The sequence below is a fragment of the Danio rerio genome, chromosome 15, assembly GCF_052040795.2.
Source record: "Danio rerio strain M-AB ecotype USA chromosome 15, GRCz13ab, whole genome shotgun sequence".
In the NCBI taxonomy this organism is placed as follows: Eukaryota; Metazoa; Chordata; class Actinopteri; order Cypriniformes; family Danionidae; genus Danio; species Danio rerio.
This window is the reverse complement of record NC_141035.1, coordinates 22,373,560-22,397,451: the sequence shown is the minus strand read 5'-3', so window position 1 is coordinate 22,397,451 and position 23,892 is coordinate 22,373,560. Positions and strand designations below refer to the sequence as shown.

Here is a 23,892-nt window from a genome sequence, read left to right as displayed (position 1 = left end):
TAAGACAAATTCGTTTGCAGAAAACTAACATTACAAACAACCGGCTTGAAATCTGAGTCAATTCAGTTATAAATACAAGTACACTGGGACTCAAAGGAACGTTAACACTTAAAGCCATGATCAACCCCCAATTTTTTTTTTGCAGTATTTACTCTCCTTCAAATTAAACTAAATTTAGGATTAAATTACTGTTTAAAATTTTTCATGCTTAGATTTGTCTTTGGTCATTGTCAAATGCTATACTATCTGTTTCACAGATGAACACTTCCCCAGAGCCCTCAACATAACAGAAACATTCAACATGACAAATGCCTCAACTGACTATGAGACTGAAAGCAGCCCTCTTGCTTTCAATATCAAGCAAAAGACTAGTAGCCAAGAAGATCCCAAATCAGAAGTCATGACAGATGAACATATCACTACACCTACTGATGAACAAGGTGATTCCATTGCCAAAGTTCTTGAATGGTTCAGCAGGAGCTCAGACAGCAGTGATAGGCTGGATATAGACAGCAATGTTCAGGACATGGAGGAGGACTCAAAGTTTGAAGACTTGGACTTTGATGATGGCGTTGACCACACAGTCAAACCAAGAAGTAACGTGTACTTAATCATGCCACGACAAAGTGAAGGTCCTTCAGAAGTCAATACAATATTTCTAGAACAGGCAGATTGGGGAAAGGAACAGAGTGTTGATGAACCTTCCCAAAATCCTCGAAAAGAAAGGAAAACATCTGAATCTACATTTTATAAAGAATCTCTAATCAAAAAGCCTTCTGTTGACTCTGCTCTTACTGCTAACATTGTCAATCCAGAGGTCCCAGTGGTGAATATTTCTGTAAGCAGAAAAGTTCAAAATGAGAACAAAGTAGAGGCTTTGATCAAGAAAGAGGACAAGAGTGAAGTCAAACTGGCTGACATCAGTCAGCAAAAAGAAAGATCAGATGCCGAAGAGAACCAGCGACCAAAAATTGCTAATTTGAAATCATTCTGGGAGAAAGAAAATATTGGTCCAAAGATTCTGATTGGCAAATCTGGTGCACCTGCTAAAAATGAAGAAATCATCCCTAGTGACTTAACCAAAAGGTCCACTGAAGAAATAGAGGACCATTGGAGAAGTGAACCAAACTTGAAAGTAATGTCTCCAGGTCTTCAGAAAATAGAGACGGTTTGGAAAAATGTAGACATTGAGGATGTAGGGACTGCAACCCAAGTACCCATTATAATCAATGAATCAAAACCATTGATATATGCTAATCAGAAGACTGACAAGATAGTTGCAAACTCCACTTTAGATAAAAAATGTACTACTTCATGTTTGAAATCATCTTCACCAGCGCTTGACAGTGGGTCCCTGGAAGGAAGTCATGATGATGATAGTGCTGGAGGCACCGTTAGCATCAACAGTAGTGATGCAGACCACTCAGCTCAAAAAGAATTAGAAACAAAATCAAAAACTGCTCAAAAGACAAGTCAAGGTCCTTCTGTTAAGCAGAATTCCCAGCAAGAGAACATGGCAGAAAGGATCAAGCAACTAAGGTCCTTCTGGGAGAAAGAATCTAGAACATCAGTAGCAGCTAAAAATAGATCAACCACTACTACTACTCGACTGAACCAAAGATTTACAAAATCAGAGTTTGATCTCAGAACAATTGGCACTGAGTTTGATGATGGTGATGAAGATGATGTTGAGGACATTACTTCTGCCAGAGGTAGACTGTCTCCCAATTTCTCTGGGCATCTACTACGAAAGGATAAGACAGTTGTGATGGATGGTATGACCACTTCACAGTTTAAGAACCTCCGTGATTTCTGGGGAGGATCCCCTGTAAAAACTGGAGAAAGGTCACCAGTCCTTGATAGTGGAAACCATAGATCTTCGAGTCCACAAAGTCCAAATGAGAGAGCCAATGTCAAAGATTTTGTAAATGAAAGCCAGAATAGCAAAACATCATTGTCAGCAAAAATGAAAGCATTCCAGTCTCCCTCAAAAAAGAAGATTATGTCAAGACAAGAATCAGGACTAAAACCTGATCAGTCACAAGGGGTCTCAGGTGAAACAATCACTCATGGACTATCTCATTCTCTTCAGCCACAGAAAGGCTCAAAAACCACAATGGTACCTAAATCTCAGACTGGTCAAGAGTCACGATCTCAGCAGGGTAGAAGAAGTATCAAAGGTAATTTAAATGGAAAAGCAAATGCCATGCGGCGTGCAACCAGCATGTTTTCAGTGAATGCTGCGGGAGAGGAACAAAACCAGGACTTGCATTTTCAATCTAAGAAGGTCCAGAGTCCCAACCTGCAGCAAGTAAAAAAGGCACCAGATACTAGTCTTACACAATCCAGGAAAGTTCAGGAAGCTAGCTATACCCTGCCAAAAACATCCCCAGAAATATCTTGGAGAGACAGAGACAAAAACAGTCAAAGAAGAACATCTCGTACCTCAGAAGATTCTGACTCTCAACCACTTGCAAGATCCTACATTCCACGGGACTACCAGCATTACCTTGGAATCTCAGAGGACAAGAGTATGTACACTCCACCTCCAGTTGCAGAGCAGATTGATGATTTTATCTGCACGTCATTCACATCCTCTCCAGAGACAAACCACAGCTGTAAGTGTCCCCCAGTGAAAACCAGTACTCCAGTACATGGCTCCCCTGACCTCCAGACCAGGAGTGGGAGTCTGGGACACCACTTAACCACACAAACAGATGGAAATATTATTAAGGGGATTCAAAACCGTGAGTTTGAAGCTTTTCTTATCATATCCTCCAGTTCTTTTTGTAATTGTGATTGCTTAGAAAAATAATACAGCTCTACGCTTTAGAACACAGATTTCAAAAAAGGTCCAAATAAGGAATACACATGCATTTTGTGAACTGCTAACATGGCTTAAAAGAATTTAACCAGAGGTGCCCAAACTTGGTTCTGGAGGGTCGGCATAGTTTTGCTACACATTCCTTCAGTACACCTGCATGGAAGTTTCTAGTATACCTAGAAAGAGCTTGATTAGCTGGTTAAAGAGACTAAAAAATCCCAATGCTAATCTACTGGCATTTTAGGCATGTGTAATTTAATTAGTGCTGTAATAGAATTTTCCCTTTCACATGTGTCCAATCAAATAAATGTAAGTGCTCACATTGCACAATGTCTCACGAAAAGGGAAAACAAAACCAGCAACACTTCTTGCATTTTGTAACTGCCACTTTCCAATCTTGTAGGTGAAAATGAAAGTCTCATTCAGAAAGCTTTGAAAAGAGCCTCATCTAGACCTGTATACCATAAAAGCATGGAAGACATCAGCAGTATTGCAAGTGAGCATCAATCCTCTACACCATGACACTTAAAATTATATTGTTTCTATTGATTTTCAGTTTAAATTATGATACGCATACAGTCTCTGTCTAAAGGCCAATCCATACTGCACTAAGAGATCACTAGTAGAGATGGGTCATTCTTAAACGATTAGTTTATTTTTAACCAATCTTTTGTATGACTCGAGAACGATGAGTCCTCTCAGGGAGTGATTCATTTATTTGTGCATACACAAATTTGTTCCGGTGGAGTAGAAGATAAGCTTCTTTTTGAGTCTTCTACCGGGTTCGAGTCATTCGTTCATCACATGAAAGACAGAAGCCAATCATATGCATTTAGAGCCGGAAAAAGATTTGATCTGTTCATTTCTCGAGTCCTTGGGTTTGAGTCATCTGTTTACATGCTGTCATATGATGAACGAACGACTCAAAAACCAGAAGACTTGAAAGGTGAAGTAATCATGGCTTCTTTCGGCACAGGCTGTGTGCATTGGTTAAGTTTATGTAGAACGGTCAGTGTGACGTGAACAAACTACTCAAATTTGCAGACCTGTAAGAACAGGTGATCGGACATAACCATAGACAAAAGAGCAAGTAAACAATAAATGATTATTTTCACTTTCTTATGGCATTTTAGTTATGATTTGTTTGTAGTGTAATCAACGTTTGGTGTAATTGTAAATGAGTTTGAAAGCAACTCGTCATATTTTAATACATTTTAATATTTTGGCAAATTGAACGAAATGACTCAAAAAAGATCTGTTCATCTCAATAAATGAGACTCAAAGGTCAGAGTCAGTAAAATGATCCAAACCTCCCATCACTAATCACTAGTAGGGCTGCACAATATATTGAAATAATTGAAAAATCTCAAATGTTGATGTCTTGATTTACATATTGCAATGGTTAGCAATACATGTATGATTTAATACAGGGATCTTTGTGTGCCTGCCTCTAGCACACCATCTGAATGACTTTTCAAGACCTAGCAAACAATAAGACATGTGACTCTACTCTGTTTGAAATGTTGTTTGAAAGGTTGTAGTGGTGATATTCATTTAATTTATTTCGTTTGTTTACAATGTTAAAATCATTGGTTTCTTTTAACCAACAGTTGTAGTGATGGTTTTTCTCCAACCTGAAATACTATAAAACATACCAGCTTTTAAAATATCGTATTGCATATCGAATATCACATTATTTAGCATGCTATCGCTTATAGCATTTTTCTTTAATATTGTTTAGCCCTACTTTTCAGTCATTATAGAACCTGACAACTGCCAACTTAGCATATTCAATCAGTAAACAGTCCGACAAACACTGGCATGGCTAATACACTTATCTGGCAACATCTAACCAAGTGCTGCTATTGCTGTGTGATGTGGCCTATGGCATGTTCATCACAATGGTTCTTCGAGAGTAAAGCACCTTATTGTTTTGGTCCATGGAGAGTTCAGGTGACAAAAGCATCTGTCCTACTTTCCCCATGTGTTGTCATTGTATTCTCTTCCCTAAGGACAAGACCAAAAACTAAAGCAAACAGACGACTACATGCATGACAACTATGATGGCAAGTCTCAAACTGAACTTCTCATATGTTTATATGCTGCTTTAGTTACATTTTAAGACATTATTCTGGTAATCTGGCAACAGATTTGCACATGAATCCCTCTTGTTTTCTTATTTAAGCCTCTAGCACACATCTCCAGACTTCCTTCTCCACCGCAGATCCAGAGCACATGAAGAAACTCAGCAAATCAGTGCCCTCATTCCTGGAAAAAGAAGTTAGTTGATTTGTCATGTTGGGCCTGTTTACATCTGGACACATCATGCATTTTCTCTGATCGGATTACTGTTTGATTTGTGAAAGTGGTTTAATTTACATTTGGCCGTATAAATGCGTCTCCACTAAATGTATATAAAATCAATTTTATTTGCTATATGCAAATTTAAATAGGTTGAATAAAACAGTGTTTCTGAACCACGTTCCTGGAGGACCAGCAGCACTGCATGTTTTGGATGTCTCCTTTATGGTCACACCCATCACAGGTCTTTCAGTCTGCTAATGAGCTGAATCTGATGATCTGAATCAGGCGTGTTTGGTGAAGGAGACATGTGCTGCATCCCAATTTGCATACTATACGTCCTAAATAGTATTCAAAAATAGAATTAGTATATGTTAAATCGTAGTATGTTGAAAAGCGTATGCCATGGTACAGTATATATGGTTTATGGTTTACTATTTCCGGTAAAAATTAGAAGTGTAGAACCATCCATACTCTAACCACTGATATTGCCCACAATACATTGCGTGTTGGATGTAAATTTCATTAGAACTACAAAACTGGGTGAAAAGTGTAAATAAACTACAAACAAAGCATATGTGTGAGACCAACCATTAAGTAGAGAGGCTTCAGTAAAGATGTTTGTATGCCTGTTCATGTAGTGGCAATTTTCTTTAAGGAGGCTCTCTCAGTGCTAAAGAAGACAAAGTCTTACCTAAAGTGTCTTTTAAAGTTTAATTCTATGCAAAGAAGGTCACACGATCATACATCAACGACAGTTTCTGCAGAGAGTGAGACACAGAAACAGAGTGCGTTCTCTCTTTATCTAGTTTTTAATACCCACAAGGTCATCAGTGACATACAGGATGAATCACAGTTACATCAGTACTCAACTTCATTTTTGACTATCTACATTTCAGCCTTACATCACGTCAGAACATGTAGCTTGTTAAATCACCATGTACTAATCCAGATCTTGTCTGGTGATAAACAAATGTTAAAGTGGTCACACTTGGTCTAACTTAAACAGCACATTCATGTAAGAATAAAAGAACAGATATTTTATAATGGATATAAAATGAATTTCCACCTCAGGTACCTAATATCTGGCCAACTGGAACATGTTTCAATTATATTTCATCTGCAACAACAATACTGACCTTATACAAAGACATTGTTGGACATTAAAGTCTGAATGCATAATTATCCATAGACCTGAGGAGATTTCTCTACAGGAAAGACTCATGAATGGCAGATTATCTGCTGCTTCTTCAATCAGGTAGGAAATTAAATATGACAGAAATGTAATTGATGTGTATATTGATGATTGACAGGGCTCATAACTAAGCAACATAACAATCTTTTAACGAGGAATTAGTATCTCCCAAAGCTAGCATACTCTTCTGTTACACACGCAAAAGTGTATACTTTCCTTGACAAAAAATTACATACTTTTAGGGCATAGTATAAGTTTGCGAATTGAGATGCAGCAATGTAAAATGTGCAGAGCTGGTGGTCGTCCAGGAAAGTGGTTGAGAAACACTGGACTAAAGAATCATTTGTTCTTTGTACTAATTTTCAGTAAAACTAGAAAAAGGTACCTATGTGGTTTCGGATGTTTTTTTTTCTGTTTTATCTGGAATGCATCCTTGACCACCTGATTTGAGCTTTCATATTTCATTTTCATATTTCATTAGTCTATAATGCTTTCAGAAGGCATTTACACCTACCATCTTCCAAATCGGACAACTATCCACTCAAAGAAAACACATGAAAGCACCAAGTGTGAAAAGCCCCTTAATCTTTTAACTGCCTTCTCTACTAAATGGTTGACCATATTTTGACTGTTTTAAATAATGACTGTTAAAGTCGTTTAAAGAATGACACTGCATTGTTGGTTTACAAAAGAAATCAACCAAACATAATCCTGGTGCACTACTACACTTGATTTTGTTTTGTTTTTTGTAAAAAAAAAAAACAACAACAACAAGAAAACATGTTAAATAAGAATCTTAAATATTTTATGGCATAGTTCAAAAAATAAAGATGGTTTAACATTCAAAGATGTTTTATTTTGATTATGTTTTTAAATAATTTAGATTTTTCAAAGTATATGTGTTAATTCTGGTACTTTTCCCGTAAACCAACATATTTGGTAGAGGTTGATAGTTTATACATGATGAGATGTGTTTAATAAAAAATGCATTGAGTGTGTTAACTCACAACATTAGGGGTTAAGAAATGCAATCCAAACATTGTTTTCTTGGTGGGGCAGTTAATGGGTTGATTTACAATAAACAGTCCTTTTTTTTTTTAGAGTGATGGAGGAGAGAGTGACTCGGAGAGCAGTTCTCGTGGCAGTGTTCCAAAGTGGAATAACAGACAGTTCACTAACCTCAGCAACTACTCTGGCTCCACATCTCTGTCATCCGTATGTTCATATACTCTATATGTTACATAGTGACTATTTACCAAGTCCATGCAAAATACCATCAGAAAAAATAGTACAGCAGTTGTCAACCCTACTACTGGGGATCCAATGTTATGAAGAGGTTCACTTCAACTCTAGCCAAACACACAAGTGCATTACATTGTGACTGTTGAATCAGTTTTTTTATGAATATGGGTTTATAATAAGGCTTTTATGACAGAAATTATTACACTACTACGTCTGGCATATGTTCATGTGTTCAACCAACTGATTTGCTGCCATTCACATCTTCTCTCTAGGCATCAATGGAATAGTGAAGTGCCCATTTAATGAGATTTTAGACATACAACGTGGCTGAAATAATGTTTTTACCTACTATATAGTATAGAAGTAGACATATAAGGATGCAGGGTGGGTCTCCATGAGCACGGTTGAGTAGTTCTTATATAGTCTACACTTCATACTCATGTACAAATATAACCTGTCAGCTGTTTCACCTCTTTTTAAATCATCATGACTCACATTCACAAACATTCACATTTTATTTCCGTAATCAGACAAATTTATGGTAATACAGGATATTGAATGAGGAAAGAAGTAGAGAGATCTTATATTTAATCTTGATTGAAGATAAGCATGTTTTTCTTACGCGGATGAAATGTTCGCAACTAAGCACACAGGTGTACTGGGAGTGGTTCAATACTGTATTTTCATCACTTTCAGGTTAGCGGGAGTGTTGCGAGTGTGTACACCAGTGACTACAACAGTGTCGACGTTCAAGGGAGCATCCAGTTTTCACTAAACTACGTGCACAAGTTGCGGGAGTTCCACATCTTTGTTGTACAGTGCCAGAATCTGGCTGCGGTGGACGCAAAGAGGAACAGATCTGATCCGTAAGACTTAAAACTAACTACCACCCACCTGTCGTGGACAGTATTTTTAATTCATTACTGAACTCATTCATTCATTCATTCAATCATTCATTTTCCTTTCGGCTTAGTCCCTTCATTAATCTGGGGTCACCACAGTGGAATAAACTGCCAACGTATCCAGCATATGTTTTATGCAGCGGATTTTACTACTGTACTAAAGTACATATTTTTATCAGAGTATATTTAATTCTAGGACACTTTTACTTCACTACAATCCAAAATTAAATAGTGTCTTTCAGTTTCTAAAATGTAGCTGAATAAAAAGCTATTATTAAGCATAGTAATTGAAGATGAGAGATGAGATAATGATGTTTAATTTGTGAACAATCATAACTTCATCCATTTACCTGTTAAATCAGTTCACAAATTGCTTTTTGTTTATTAATTAATTTGTGAAGTGAACTGACATTTGTTCAGAAGTCAACAATACACTGATTCAAGTGATCCATTCAGAATGAGTCTCAGGTGAAAGATTTACTTATTTTACAAATTGATCTTAGGTCAGTGTTTGAATGTGTGCAAAATAAACATTCATCAGTAAGTAATTTTACTTTAAGTCAATTAAAAAATCCTATACTTTTTGTGTGAAAGTAATATTGAAAAGGAGAACGTTATGCTTCTATTAGAGTAATAATTTATTGGAGTATCTCTACTTTTACTCCAGTGCCTGATTTGTATACTTCTTCCACCAGCATTTTTGCAAAGTGCTTTGTTTTGTAGGTATGTGAAGAGTTACCTCATACCTGATCCTGCTAATTTGGGAAAAAGAAAAACTGCAGTGAAGAAGAAAACACTGAATCCTACATACAATGAGATTCTTAGGGTAAGGAAACCACTGACGGAATAAGTTTTCTATTTATTTTTTCACACTGTGCAAAATCCCGGGTTGTGATCGTTCTAAACCCCTACCTTTAACACCAGGTAATGGAACCAGGCCCACAGCCAGCCTAGTGAAAGGGGGTTCTTTTTCTCTAAAAGTGGACCTTTTTTGCATGTTTTCCCCCACATTTTATACTTGATTAAGCAGTTTAAAAACAGCATTTTGGTGATATTTTATTAAATATTTTGTGCTGGATTAGCTTGTCCTCTAGAATCATGTGCATGCTTTTTAAAGTACCAAACTAATGAGTGTTTTGTCAAATGGCTTACTAAGATCATGTGCACATTTTACTTCCACCACATACAACTTCCCCAAGAGGTAGATATATGGTGAAATTCAATAATGCAATATGCTGTGATAATTATTATGCACAATATTGATAACAATTAAAGTTTTAGAGTGCTTTTTAAACATATTCAGATTGTATTAGTGGTTGTTCATCACAGTACCACATGCTTAAATATTTAATAGGTGATTTATAATTAAACACACATTATTATTCAAATATTTTTATATTACATGGCATGCAAAACTCTTACTTAGGCTTTTTGTTCGTTAACACGTGTTTTATGCTTAAAAAATGTGTTTTAAAATAAGTTTGCACTTTACCTGTGCTTGACTCAGAATTTCTCAAGGTCAGAATTTATTTTATTTAAATTAATTTTGTTTTAAAACTAATAAATAGACCCGTCCTGTTTCATCTGGAATGCGTCCCAGACCACCAGACCAAGTTGTCAGAGCGATCTGATTTATATCCGAATAAAACGAATGAAGTTACCAATGTAAACAGCCTCACAAACACAGACGTGACAGGATTAGCGCCTTTTGCTGTGAAGTGACCAGCTGACGGCTGAGGACTCTGCTTGGTATTAAAGCCTCCATTGGAGTTATTAAAAAAAAATTAAGGCAAAAATAGGGAATGGGAGGTCATGGGACAAATCAATAATGTCTAATATGCTGGACGTCCTGGCTAAGTTAGTGGCCAGTTAGTCTAGAACCTCATGGTAGCAACATATTCTCATCTTTTAGGAAGTAAGTAACATTAGCCTTAACTGTTTGGCAGTCTTTTTAACATATGTTCAATACTTTGTGACAATGACGCTGCTGCATGCTTTCTCTTCCATTTCTTCTTTTCGTTTCGATCCATATCGTTACTCAGTATAGATGACAATGTCGCAATCAAATGTTACCGCTCAGTGGGTTGTCATGTCACTTGCATTACATTATTGTGGCCTTGTGGCTCTATGGGATTGGACTGGCCAAAGTGATTTAAATTGACAGTTTATTATCACCACCTAAACTTACTTGGCAATTTATGAACAGTGTGAAATGTGAAAATAAATGTAAAAAGCCCTATACTGTATGTATAGTGTACTTTCAGCCTTTGCTATAATGGTGGAATACTAAGCTTTAATACGTAACCTGAGAAATGTTCACTTGATGAATAAATATGACTATTGTAGCTATATCGATCATGAAAAGTTTGTAATAATCTCATTTTACCATTTAATGCATACAGTACAGAGTCCGCATGGAGTATCTGACATCCCAGGTTCTCAACCTTTCAGCGTGGCACAATGACATGTTTGGTCGTAACAGCTTCCTGGGTGAGATAGAACTTGACCTCTCTACGTGGGATTTTAATGACACAGAGAGGAAGCTTTTGCCCCTTAAACCAAGGGTACAGTATTGATTTGTTTATAATTTCTATTTTATGGCACTTGTGATGCATAACATTTCCAAACTGATTGCTTGATCTGACAGTGATTGTTGTCCATTGTAGAATATAGTAGTCAAAATTGCATATGACAGAATTATTTGAGAAAGAAATATTATATAGTTTAAACCTGCCATAACTGTAATGCTACTTCCTGATTTGCAAACTCAAACATTTAAATAACAGTTATGTTTGGGGGGGATAATGTTTAGTCTATTTATGCAGACAAGACACAAATATGTAATAATACAAGTAAAGTGTCTCTCATTATTGACTTTATGTGGAGAAAGAAAGATTATACATGGCTTAAAGGCACAATATGTAAGATTGTTTTTCATTAAAATACACAAAACCCAAAACAGTGTTTTATATTTTGCTGACTTACGTACTTAAATTGTCCCAAATATTTTGACGAATGTTCAAATATAGAAAAAAAGTGCAATTTTAACTAGTGACACAGAATATGTTCTAAGTTGTCATGCTACTGAGCATCATACACCTTCAATGTCCAGTTTAGTTTTACAGAAAACAGGGAAACACCAAAGACACTTGAATATGTCATGCATTTTAATAGACTACACAGAGCCCTATAAAATATTAATACTGTATGTAAAACAGGGCTGCTTTTTTACTCCAAGAACCCAAAGTGGTTTAGTTTTGAATAATTTAGCTCATCCATGAAGTGCTGTAGGATGTAATGAAGACCACAACCCCCATGATTCCACACTCTGCAAACTACACCTTTGTTTGTTGTGAATACACTCCCTCTAGTGGCGGAAATTACATACTGTGCCTTTAAACAACTCCAGTAAAGGCTGGAATTTACCAGGACATCAATAAATCTGTCAGTCCAACTGAAATTATCTGTAGACTTGCCATGATTTTCAGCTATGATTTTCATTTTTGGTTTGATTATTCCAATAAGCCATTTTGTTTTGATTCCAGAACCTCTTTATTCAGACCACAAACAGCCTCCAACCATCAGACTTAAAAGGCCAGATGAGATTGGCCATACGTTTCCTGCCTCAGATCTCCCACTGTAAGTCTACACCCTTTTACAGTCACTTACAGTACAGTTGACATATATACTGAAAGATTAGGTTACAGATAAAGCCAAACATCAAAGATCTGTCAGTTGATCTGTGTGAACTTTTCTTTTGAAACAGCAAAGAACGTCCCTGGCTCTGGCGAAGTGCATATCTGGGTCAAAGATTGCAAGAATCTCCCTCTTATCAGAAGCCCAACTATTGACCCCTATGTAAAATGGTAATAATGAAAACAACATTGTGTTACATTATGATTGTATTGTGTTTCTTGTTAAACAGCTCACTAAATAATTGTTTATTTTGCACAGTTTTGTACTCCCCGACACCAGCAAAAAGAGCCGCCAGAAGACTCGGGTGCTGAAGAGGACAACCAATCCGATATTTAATCACACTATGGTTTATGATGGCTTCAGGGCAGAGGACCTGAAAGAGGCCTGTGTGGAACTTACCGTTTGGGACCGGGATCGTCTAGCCAGTCACTCACTCGGAGGCCTGAGACTCGGCATGGGCACAGGTGCAGTCCAGTGTTAGGGTCTTCATCTGTTCAGAAAAACACATGGATAGTTGACAAATAGGCAGTAATTTTTTTGGTAAAACACATATATGCGTAGTTTGAAATCTGATGTTTGACAAAATGTAAAACAACACAAGTCACTAACTTTATCAATTCTTTTCCAGTTTTTTTTTTATTTCTTTTTTTAACTGTACTTTTAATACATAGTATGGTGTGACTGTAAAAATTAATACAAAACTTATAAATAATCATTACTGATAACTCATTAATAATATACAAATAGCTTGAGAGCAATTTATCTTCATTGTTGGACACTTATCTTCATATAGTGCTATTTATTTTATATGAATCATGTATAGTATTTTTTTTCCCATAACTTGTGGGACTTATTGGACATTTTCAATAAATAGGGGTGTCATGTCAAAAGACAACAAAATTTAATTTTACAGTGGTTACTAAAAAGTTAAATATGTAAAACATTCTGAGACAAAAACTTAACATGCACATCATTGACTTCATTTAGTCAAAGGATCTTAAAGGTCTGGTTAAGTGCTTTAAACTATGCATTTTTATTCGATGTTTGACGTAATGTCAACCGAAACATGAGGGTGGGACATAACCTGCGTCCCAAACGGCACACTATGCAGTCATGTACTATGTACTTGTGCACTTACACACTCTACAGGATAGTATATGTATGTAGTGTCGTCCTAAATGGAACACTAATGTTTTTTTACTAAGTGGAAATTCAAACGTTTCCCTGATGATGTTTAATGGTTGCCAAATCAGTGAAATAAAATGACCAAACTGTCAAATAATACCTGCCATGAATATAACCGCATTCACCATTGAGAGGCACTATAATCACTCTCGTAGGAGAATTTCGCTTTCACCATCCAAAATAAATTAAGTTATCCAACATGTACGCTCGATAGCTACGCCCGTTCCGCTACATGAGCAAAAGGGGATGGGGCATGTCAGATACTAGAGAGCATTTGATTGGTTATGATTTGATGAGAAAATGAAGTATGAGGTGACGTGAATAAAACCATTGATCCATTTAGGCAGAAGTGACAAACTACAAGCTTTACATGTTAATATCAGTTTTATATTTTCTAAACACAGATTATGTCACTGTTATGGATCACACTAGCTTATAGAAATCCTTAAAACCAACAATAATGATTCTAATATCTAAAAAACTTTATTTTAATTTCATGGGACCTTTAAATGGGATCCTTCAACTAATTAAACAGGGTATATACAGGAAGACCTCATTGCACTTTAGGTTTCACCAGGTAACAATGGTGACATTTTGACTTACAGCATATTTATTAAATGCTGATTGTGTGAAACTAATGCTGAACTAAAACATTATTCAGATACTGAATACATATGCTAATGCAGCAGGTGGCTATATGCTAATAGCGGCGTTTCCCTGCTTACTGCAGTAAACAAAGCAGCGCAATGTCAAATCTAGCAGGATTTTTTAGATTTCAAGAACTACACAGCATCCCAATATTCACAGATTAAATTCAGGCAAACTTTAGCATACTGATACAAAATTGAATACCTTGTAAAATAGAATTTTAAGACTTTTTAAGGTTCTTAAATCTCTCTAAATTGATTTATCAATTACTTCCCTGCTGAAAAAAACAGCTTAAACCAGCCTAGACTGGTTAGCTGGTTTAGCTGGTTGACCAGCCCAGTTTAAGAGAGAGGCTTTTGCCATTTCCAGGCTGGTTTTCAACCATTTTTAGCCTAGTTTTAGTTGGTCAGGCTGGGAAATGACCAGCCTTAAACCAGTTTAGACTGGTTTAAGATGTTTTTTTCAGCAGGGTTTATGTTTTAAAACCCTATTGACACCCTACTAAAGTTTTCAGTGGAATTGTTCAATTAAAAATTTGCCTACAGTGGCAAAACAGAGGACATGGATTTCAGTGACAAAATGTATCAAGTTCCTGTTTTTAGATATATATTCCTAAAAATAAATATATTCTATTGTAAAATTAGGCCTGAGGTATTTATTATTGATTTTACGATTTTATTTTTAATTTTAAGAGTTGTAATTTATCGAACTATGCTCAAGACAGTCAGACCATAGCACAGTTTTGAGAATTGGCTCAAAAAGGAAAAATAAATAAACAAATAAAAAAACTTAAAATGTAATAACCGTTTTTATAACAAAAGGTCCATGGAGGACAAAGAAATGTTTTCAATTACAGCCTTTTAAATGATGGCAATACTAATTGTATTCATTTTGTCATCTGTCACAGTGAAAATGCAATGTCATGTCAATAAACCACATATAAACTGCTTATTTATACAAGTAATTTTGTGATTGACGAGTCAATCTTGTTGTACAGGCCGGAGTTACGGAGTACAGGTGGACTGGATGGACTCAACAACAGAGGAAGTCGCATTATGGAGGAGAATGATGAATTCTCCTAATGAATGGGTGGAAGACATTTTACCGCTGAGGATGATAACAGCGGCCAAAAACACCTGGAAATGAGATTTAAAAGGAGCTTTGTCCACATATATCTTGCATTTGTTATAATTTATAGTATAACAGAGTTTTGTTACATTAAAAAGACATTTTCTAACCCAAATTACACCTGAGATGGGTTTTCGATATGTGGACATTCTTCTATAGCTGGATTTTATTCAAACTTTCTCTTGACAGACTGATCAACACTACTTACATCGGAGCTCATTTGACAAAATAGTGACAGACATATTCAAATAATGTGCATTAATTAAGCTAAATGCAGTTTCTGAACATGTGTGTTGAGACATTATTTTTCTTAATATAATCTACTTTTAATGAGGTTGCTAAAAGATGTAGCCAATGAGAATGCCTGAAAAGATAACATATACTGAAACTAAAGATTTTCAACTGTATATCTGCTATAGTTAAAACCTCCCCTTTTTTTGTTAATGTCGAACATGTTTAAGAATGGTATTAGTGAATCAAAAGGCAAAAATTCTAAGCCATGCAAAAAAAATAATAATAATACAGGACAGATTACAGAATGTGTGTATTGCATAGACTTGTTGTCAATGATGTACAAAGTTGACAGTGAATGCTTGATTTGTGAAATACGTCTGTACTAATAATAAAACTCCGACATCTGATAAACCAGAGATACAAAAAATACTGTAGTAAATAAAAAGAAAACGTTTTCCTGAAGTGGTTATTTATCTGTTGTTAGATCAAAGGTACAGTGTTTTACATACATTATGGTGACAAATTTTGACTTTTGACTATATATATATATATATATATATATATATACACACACACACACACACACACACACACACGTTTATATATATATATATATATATATATATATATATATATATATATATATATATATATATATATATATATAAACACACACACACACACACACACATACATACATATATATATATATATATATATATATATATATATATATATATATATATATATATATATATATATATATATACACACACAAAGTTTATAAAAAATACAGACACATTTTTTAGAGCCAAAACAATTGTGAAACTCATGATGACTTGCACCACCTAGTGGAGAGAGAGTAGTTTCTCCCGTATATTAGCCATTCTATTTAAAATCTTTGCACTTTTTTTCGCTTGAGAAACCACTTGTATGTCAGCAGTTGATAAAATATAATACATTTAGTAGGACTTCATATTCTTTTTATGTTTTAATAAATACAGGTCAGAATAATTATGTATATATGTAATTTATATGCAAGTATGTTTAATTTTTACATAAAAATATTACTGTGGAGCATTCATTCATTCATTCATTTTTCTTTGGCTTAGTCTCTTTTTCAGAGGTCACCATAGCGGAATGAACCACCAACTACTCCAGCATATGTTTTTCGCAACGGATGCCCCTCAAGCTGCAACCCAATTCTGGAAAATAACCATACATACTCATTCACACACACATACTCGTACAAACGGCCAATTTAGTTTATTGAATTCACCTATACTGCATGTCTTTGGACCATGGGGGAAACCGTAGCACCCAGAGGAAAACCTTGAGAACACGAGGAGAACATGTAAACTCCACACAAAAATGCCAACAGGCCCAGCCGGGACTTGAACCAGCGACCTTCTTGCTGTGAGGCGACAGCGCTAACCTCTGAGCCACCGTGTCACCCTATGAAACATTTTTTTTCATTCATATTTTGATATTTTATTGTCACAAAATATATTTGAAACATTGCACACCAAAACTCGTACAAACTTGTATAAATACTAGGCCTGCACGATTAATCGTTTTAAAACCAAAATCACGATTTGAAAGGTAGTAATTTTCAAATCACAAAAGCTGCGATTTCAATGGGCTATCAAATATGGTAACAAAAAGCATATCGTTTTTGAAAGTTCTGATATGAACTATCCTAAACCGTGTAAAAAAAAGTAACAATCTAAATGTACAGGTTTTATATATCGTCATGTATGAGATTTTATATATAATTGAATTTGAAATAGGGGTGAGGCAGTGGCGCAGTAGGTAGTGCTGTTGCCGCACAGCAAGAAGGTCGCTGGTTCGAACCTCGGCTCAGTTGGCGTTTCTGTGTGGAGTTTGCATGTTCTCCCTGCCTTCGCGTGGGTTTCCTCCGGGTGCTCTGGTTTCCTCTACAGTCTAAAGACATGCGGTACAGGTGAATTGGGTAGGCTAAAGTGTGTGTGTGTGTGTGTGTGTGTGTGTGTGTGTGTTTCCCAGAGATGTGTTGTGGCTGGAAGAGCATCCGCTGCATAAAAACTTGCTGGATAAGTTGGCGGTTGATTCCGCTGTGGCGACCCTGGATTAATAAAGGGACTAAGCTGACAAGAAAATGAATGAATTTGAAATATTGTAGTTATTATCCTAATCTCTCATGACAACTGACGTTTTTATTGGAAAAAAGACAACAATGTTTAAGAAGTTTTAAATAAACCGTAGCACAGTGCAGCTGGTGTTAAAACCACCACATTAAACCTGTAGCTCTTTTATGAATCATTAGTAAATCGCATTGTTTGATCAGATAAATCACAATAAAAAAAATAAAAAAAATTGCTCCAAATCGTGCAGCTCTGTTATGTACTTGAATTTACTATTAAAAGGTGTAGAGCAATTTCAGTGTTATGGATGTGACATTAGCAGTAAAAACTCAAAACATAGAATGTATATGTTAACATTAAAACATCTGTTCATATTTTCCAAAACAACTAATGACAGAGTTATGTGATCAGAAAAACATCAATCTGTAAACATGTTTTGTACTTTCAATGAGTAAAATAAACATGGGTTAATTTAATATTTTTGCATTTATATATGTGTCGTTATGGACATCTCTGCGCTTGGGGTTTGTGAAAGATGTGAAACTGCCACTTGTGTGACTTTAATAAATCAAATATAAGTGTTTGGAAACATTGACTGAGACATTTTTGAGTATTACTAAAGTACTGTAAAATACACAAACTTAGAAACGGTTTCCGTATTTTGGTGAAAACTTAATTCTCTTCATGGCAAGGTTGACATTTGCATGGAATTGTTCTGTTGTTTTAAAGTGATTACTTTTAAAAGTCCAATTGCCTTTGCCTTTAAAGGCAAGGGCTTTACTCACTTTTTAAAATTTCTTCAGCTAATCACTTATTACATTAAAGATGTAATCGCATAATTCTACAGTCCACAAACAGCTTGCTTTGAAAAACCAAAGCTTCATATTTTATCCACTAACTGCTACTTTAAACAGTTATTCACCATACAACCTCATGGTGGTGCTGATACTCTTTGTATTAGGGGTGAGTGGGGCAGAAACTAATGCAAGGTTATCTGTAATACCCATAAATGGTTTACACTAGGCATGGGGTGATAACCATTTCAAGGTATACCACAGTTTGGAAAAGTCAAAGTTTTAAAAGCGCCAAAAAGTTCTGTAATGCCATTCCTAACGATGTAAGATTTTTTTTTTTTTACATTTTTTTTTGTTTTTTTGTTTTTTAGGACAACAGTATCTCCAGCAGAAAAAAAAAAAAAAATATATATATATATATATATATATATATATATATATATATATATATATATATATATATATATATATATATTCAAAGATGCCATTATACATTGTAAAGAAATCTGTGTATTTGAAACAAATGAAGACAGCAGAAGTCAAGTTATCTTTTGAATTATTTAGCCTGACATGTTTACTGTTTCAAACTGTTACAAATCTTTAAAAAATATATATATATATATTGTTTTCAAAGGAGAAAAAAGGCTTTTGTTTTTTACCAAGAAATTTTAAAAGAATATATTTTAGAGTAGTGAGCACAATACCATGATACCGTGAAACCATGATTTTTTTATTCAAGGTTATCATACTGTACCATCAGAATCTTATACCAGCCCATGCCTATAGTTTACACATTTCCACACAAAGTAGCACAACAAAACTTGCTGTATATACTATATAGTGGGAAAATATTTAATATATTTAATGTCTACTTTAGAGTTTTTAGTGCTTATTTAAAATTAGACAAACCTGCTATTATTTTAATCTCCATTCTATTTCCTGTATAAAAAGAAAAACAGAGTTTGAGAGTTTGCTCACTGGCATAAATTTGGCTCCATATGGGAAGCCGTCACTTAGCACACAGGAAGCTCTCAATAGTCACTGCATGGGCAGCCCTCACCTAGCCCACATGAAGCCCTGACAAGGCCCACGCAGTGCCTGCCTGTCCAGGGTCAGTGTGTCTAGTAAGGGCTTCCTGGGGGCTAGGTGAGGTCTGCCCAAACCGGGCCAAAACTAATAGGCCAAAGTTTAGCCATTGAACAAATTCACAAAGGTCTTGTGCTCGCTGCCCGTCTGCACCCGAATGGGATAGCCTACACCAGGCCTTCATGGGATTAGTGTGGGCTGTTCACTACTGTGGACTACTCTCGCAGAGCCCGCAGCTGTGGGCCACATTCGGTTTAGATTTGATCTGGGCTGGCTGTACGAGTATGTTTACAGGATTATTTAGCATTTCATTTTTTAATGCTTTCCTAATGTACAGTTCTGAATATCTGATTGAGTTTCTTCTTCTATTTAACCCCATATTGTTTTCTGAATGTTTAAATGGATGCCTTCATCCGTTTGACAATGTTGTTTTGAACTGTGTAGCATTGCTAACAGGAATGTCACAGGCACGAGGTCGTGTTTGCAATATGTTTAACGTCAAGCTCCACAATTATTCACTTATTCATTCATTTATTCATTTTGCTTTAGCCTAGTCCCATTTCATCAGGGGTTGCCACAGTGGAATGAAGCACCAACTATTCCAGCATACGTTTTATGCAGCAGATGCCCTTCCAGCCGCAACCCAGTACTGGGAAACACCCATACACTCTCGCATTCACACACACACCTACACTGCGGTCAATTTAGTCCATCTAATTCACATATACTGCATGTCTTTGGACCGGGGGAAACTGGAGCACTTGGAGGAAACCCATGCAAACACGAGGAGAACATGCAAACTCCACACAGAAATGCCAATTGGCCAAGCCGAGTCTCAAACCAGTGACCTTCTTGCAACAGTGCCAACCACTACTATTACTAGGATAACATTTTGATCTGTCATACGATAACCTTACAATGTGCCCTAACCATGAGACATGTTGTCACTTATATTCTTTTAGGGAAAAACAAAAATGAAAACATCCTCATTATAATCAGGAAATGAAATCATGTGAACAAGAAAGTGTTAAATAAATTTGGAGAAAATAAATTGTGAACCCCACCTGGATTCGTACAAATGGCGAATGTCAAAAAAGTGTTCTGACCATGTATACGATACAATGCACTTCAGTTGAAATGTGGTGCAAAGAGACGAGACGAGGCTCTGGAGGAGGTTGAGGTGAGGCAGGGTCATGTTCACTGAACAAAGAAAAACAGAGCTATCTGATCATGTTCATACAGTGTAGCTGGCAAAATATTTTTTTTAGTCTCAAAAGACTAGATGAACAGCAACAAGTTCCCTATATAGTCTTTCAGTAAGCACAATGTAAGTACGCTTGGGAGAAAAAGACAGATTTTATACACAGATATTGCATCAAACAATATACACAATAGTGGCATCCGTATGTCTGCCCTCTTGACCCACATTCATTGTTTTCGAGACAAAGTCAAAATGTGTCAATTGGATTCAAAACAGTATGTACACAGTTCAGATTATAATAATGTTAGATCCTAAAAAGAGAACCAGTCCAGGTTTTGTTCATATTTAAATGCATGGCCTTATTTTTAAACGACTGATTGAATTTTATTTTTACGAAAAGAGTGCAAGTGTGATAGGTTCAGTGTCATTTGTAAAATAGATATAAAAAATATTCATTAATAATATATTATCATGATTATATGACTACTTACAAAAGCGTTATATGAATTCTATTTGACAAATGTGCCCCACATGAAAGAATAATAGTAAATTACTTGATCTTTTTTTTTTGGTAAATGTGTAGTCTCTGTGGTAATATACAATAAATAAAATAAACAACTGACAATACTGTACCAAGTTTTCTATAACTGTTATAACTATTAACTAGAAATATTACGCTACAATGTCACAGTTAACTTTAGTAAACTAAAGTATAATAAAGTATTTATAAGGTCCCTATAGTGGCGCAGTGGGTAGTGCCTTCGCCTCACAGCAAAAAGGTTGCTGGTTTGTGTCTCAGCTGGGTCAGTTGGCATTTCTGTGTGAAGTTTGCAATTTCTCTCCATGTTCGCGAAGTTTTCCTCTAGGTGGCTAAAAGCGAAATTGTCCGTAGTGTAGTCATGTGTGAACGGAAGAGTGTATGAGTGATTCCTAGGACTGGGTTGCAGCTGGAAGGGCATCCGCTATTTAAAACATATGCTGGAATAGTTGGCAGTTCATTCCACTATGGCGGCCCCTAATAAATAAGGGACTAAGCCAAAGGGAAATTGATGAATGAATAAACGGATTTAGCCTGGATGGGTTCAGGCCAGAAATGTATATTTATTAGCCAAAATGTAAAATAAACCAAGTGTTTAAGTTCCACACTTAGCAATCATTCATTCCATCTAAAATTTGCTCTTCAATGTTATACCCTATCTATTTCACATGAGCTTGATGTACAGTTAAAGTCAGAATTATTAGCCCCCCTGTTTACTTTTTCCCCTCAATTTTTGTTTAACAGACAGAAGATTTTTTTCAACACATTTCTAAACACAATAGTTTTAATAATTCATTTCTAATAACTGATTTATTTTATCTTTGCCATGATGACAGTTAATAATATTTGACTAGATATTTTTCAAGACACTTCTATACAGCTTAAAGTGACATTTAAAGGCATAACTAGGTTAATTAGGTTAACTAGGCAGGATAGGGTAATTAGGCAAGTTATTTTACAACGATGGTTTGTTCTGTAAACAATTGAAAAAAAAATAGCTTAAAGGGGCTTATAATTTTGTCCTTAAAATGTTTTTTTTAAATGTAAAAACTGCTTCTATTCTTCCCGAAATAAAACAAAGATGACTTTCTCCAGAAGAAAAAATATTATCAAACATACTGTGAAAATGTTCTTGCTCTGTTAAACATCATTTGGGAAATATTGGGAAAAAAGAAAAAAAAAAATCAAAGGTGAGCTAATAATTCTGACTTCAACTGTACCTTTGCAACAAAAATGTAAAAAAGATTTTGGTACTTTCCTCCTTTTATTCTTGGGCTTTGCAGGGCCTATATGATGTCACTTGTTTTTTGTAATGTGATTTAAAGCAAAAGTACATAATTTATACATAAAACAAATGATTGTGATGGGTATTAATAAGTCAAACTTAGGGGCGTGCACAAATCATACATTTTTACAAAAGAAATTTTGATTATTTTTTAATAAATATATCCTTTAGAAATAGAAACACTTATAAACCTGAATAACCTTTTTTAACCAGGAAAGTCGATTGAGAACCAGTTCTCATTTACAATGACAACCTCGCCAAGAGGCAACATAAAACAATTACACAGATGCAGATAATAACATACAAAACCAAGGAAAACTAAGAACAAGCACAGTCATTTTGTAATATTAATTGGATTGAATTTTTAAAGGATGATAGTGGAATAAAAGTGTTGAGCTTTAAGGTCTGCTGCAGATGCTTCCAAAAAAAAAGAGTAGCGAACAAATGAAGTGCGAACTTGGGGTATGCAAAGGTTAATAAAACTACTAGAGCGCATATTTCGACATGTTTTCTGAATGTAAAGAAGTGACAGTAAATATAGTGGAGTTTTCCCAATAAGAGTTCTGTAAATAAACAGAAACCAATGAATTAGTCGACGTGATTGAAGAGAAGGCCAATTCAAGAAAGAATACAATTGACAGTGATGAGTATTAAACAGCGCACCAGTAACAAAACGAATTGCTACAAGATAAATCACATCCAGTTTGTAAAAGAGAGTTTGAAGCTAATCAAAAAATTAAATCCCCATAATACAAAATTCTGTAAATTTGACCAAATGCTGCTTTAAAGAGTGCGTAAGAGAAGATTTGTTTCTGTTAAGAAAACCAATACAGGCTTTAACCTCTTTGATCAATTCACTTATGTGAGTTTCAAATGACAGTTTACCATCTCCACATTCCAAGATATTTGTAGCAGTAAACATAATCAATCTCAGTATCATCCAATGAGGAAATTTTAGGAGGAAACTCAACATTAACAATAAAGAAATGAAAACAATAAAGGTTTGAATAAAAGCAACTTATGTGATATTAACAGCAAATTTAATGTCATTCAGAAATTTATGTAACCATGAAAAATTATATTTTTAAAATAATGTTACTCTCAATACTTAATAATATAATAGTTATTATATATGATGTTAACAAGAGCTTCGGAAACACATTGTTAGGACATTTAGAATTCATTTGCCTCATGCGTCTCATCAAAGGTTACGGACACAAATGGATTTAATATGGTCTAATTTAAGTCTTAAACAATTCATGCATCGCTCGTTCTCATTGAATGGGTAAATACCGTAAAACATCCTCCTACCTGAATCGTCACTGTGTCTATACGTCTCCTTCAGAAACTAGTTTTCTTGCATCTTCACACACCTGCGTGATTTTCTGTTGCGACTCGCAGGTGTTTAGTACGGAAGCCTAATGAGTCCATACCTTAGTTCTTTTTGCTTTATTGTAAGCACACACAAAATATTTTCTTAGATTTAATTTTATAAATGGATTCCGTTTTA

The 23,892-nt window shown here is 35.4% G+C and overlaps 1 protein-coding gene and 1 long non-coding RNA gene across 3 annotated transcripts in view; one reads left to right on the top strand and one right to left on the bottom strand.

The window, feature by feature from the left end:
- Nucleotides 1-15,817, top strand: part of sytl2b (synaptotagmin-like 2b) — a 28,157-nt gene extending 12,340 nt beyond the window's left edge. Inside the window, exons 8-19 of one of the 2 annotated variants that reach the window (XM_087284025.1) lie at nt 258-2,747; nt 3,228-3,320; nt 4,837-4,890; nt 5,010-5,104; nt 7,422-7,535; nt 8,259-8,428; nt 9,188-9,290; nt 10,867-11,028; nt 12,010-12,103; nt 12,231-12,330; nt 12,419-12,624; nt 14,991-15,817. In XM_087284025.1, the coding sequence (XP_087140151.1) occupies nt 258-2,747; nt 3,228-3,320; nt 4,837-4,890; nt 5,010-5,104; nt 7,422-7,535; nt 8,259-8,428; nt 9,188-9,290; nt 10,867-11,028; nt 12,010-12,103; nt 12,231-12,330; nt 12,419-12,624; nt 14,991-15,139 (3,830 nt within the window). In that variant the 3' untranslated portion in view covers nt 15,140-15,817. Of the gene's footprint in view, nt 1-257; nt 2,748-3,227; nt 3,321-4,836; nt 4,891-5,009; nt 5,278-6,633; nt 7,071-7,421; nt 7,536-8,258; nt 8,429-9,187; nt 9,291-10,866; nt 11,029-12,009; nt 12,104-12,230; nt 12,331-12,418; nt 12,625-14,990 lie in introns of those variants that run through there. The other variant, XR_015509352.1, reaches the window with a different exon arrangement.
- LOC147833648 (uncharacterized) lies at nt 4,956-23,809 on the bottom strand. Its single transcript, XR_015509377.1, has 3 exons — nt 23,694-23,809; nt 12,560-12,650; nt 4,956-5,092 (listed from the first exon to the last, which is right to left on the bottom strand). It is a non-coding gene; the product is annotated as an uncharacterized LOC147833648 (long non-coding RNA).
- Between the last annotated feature and the right edge of the window lie 83 nt (nt 23,810-23,892).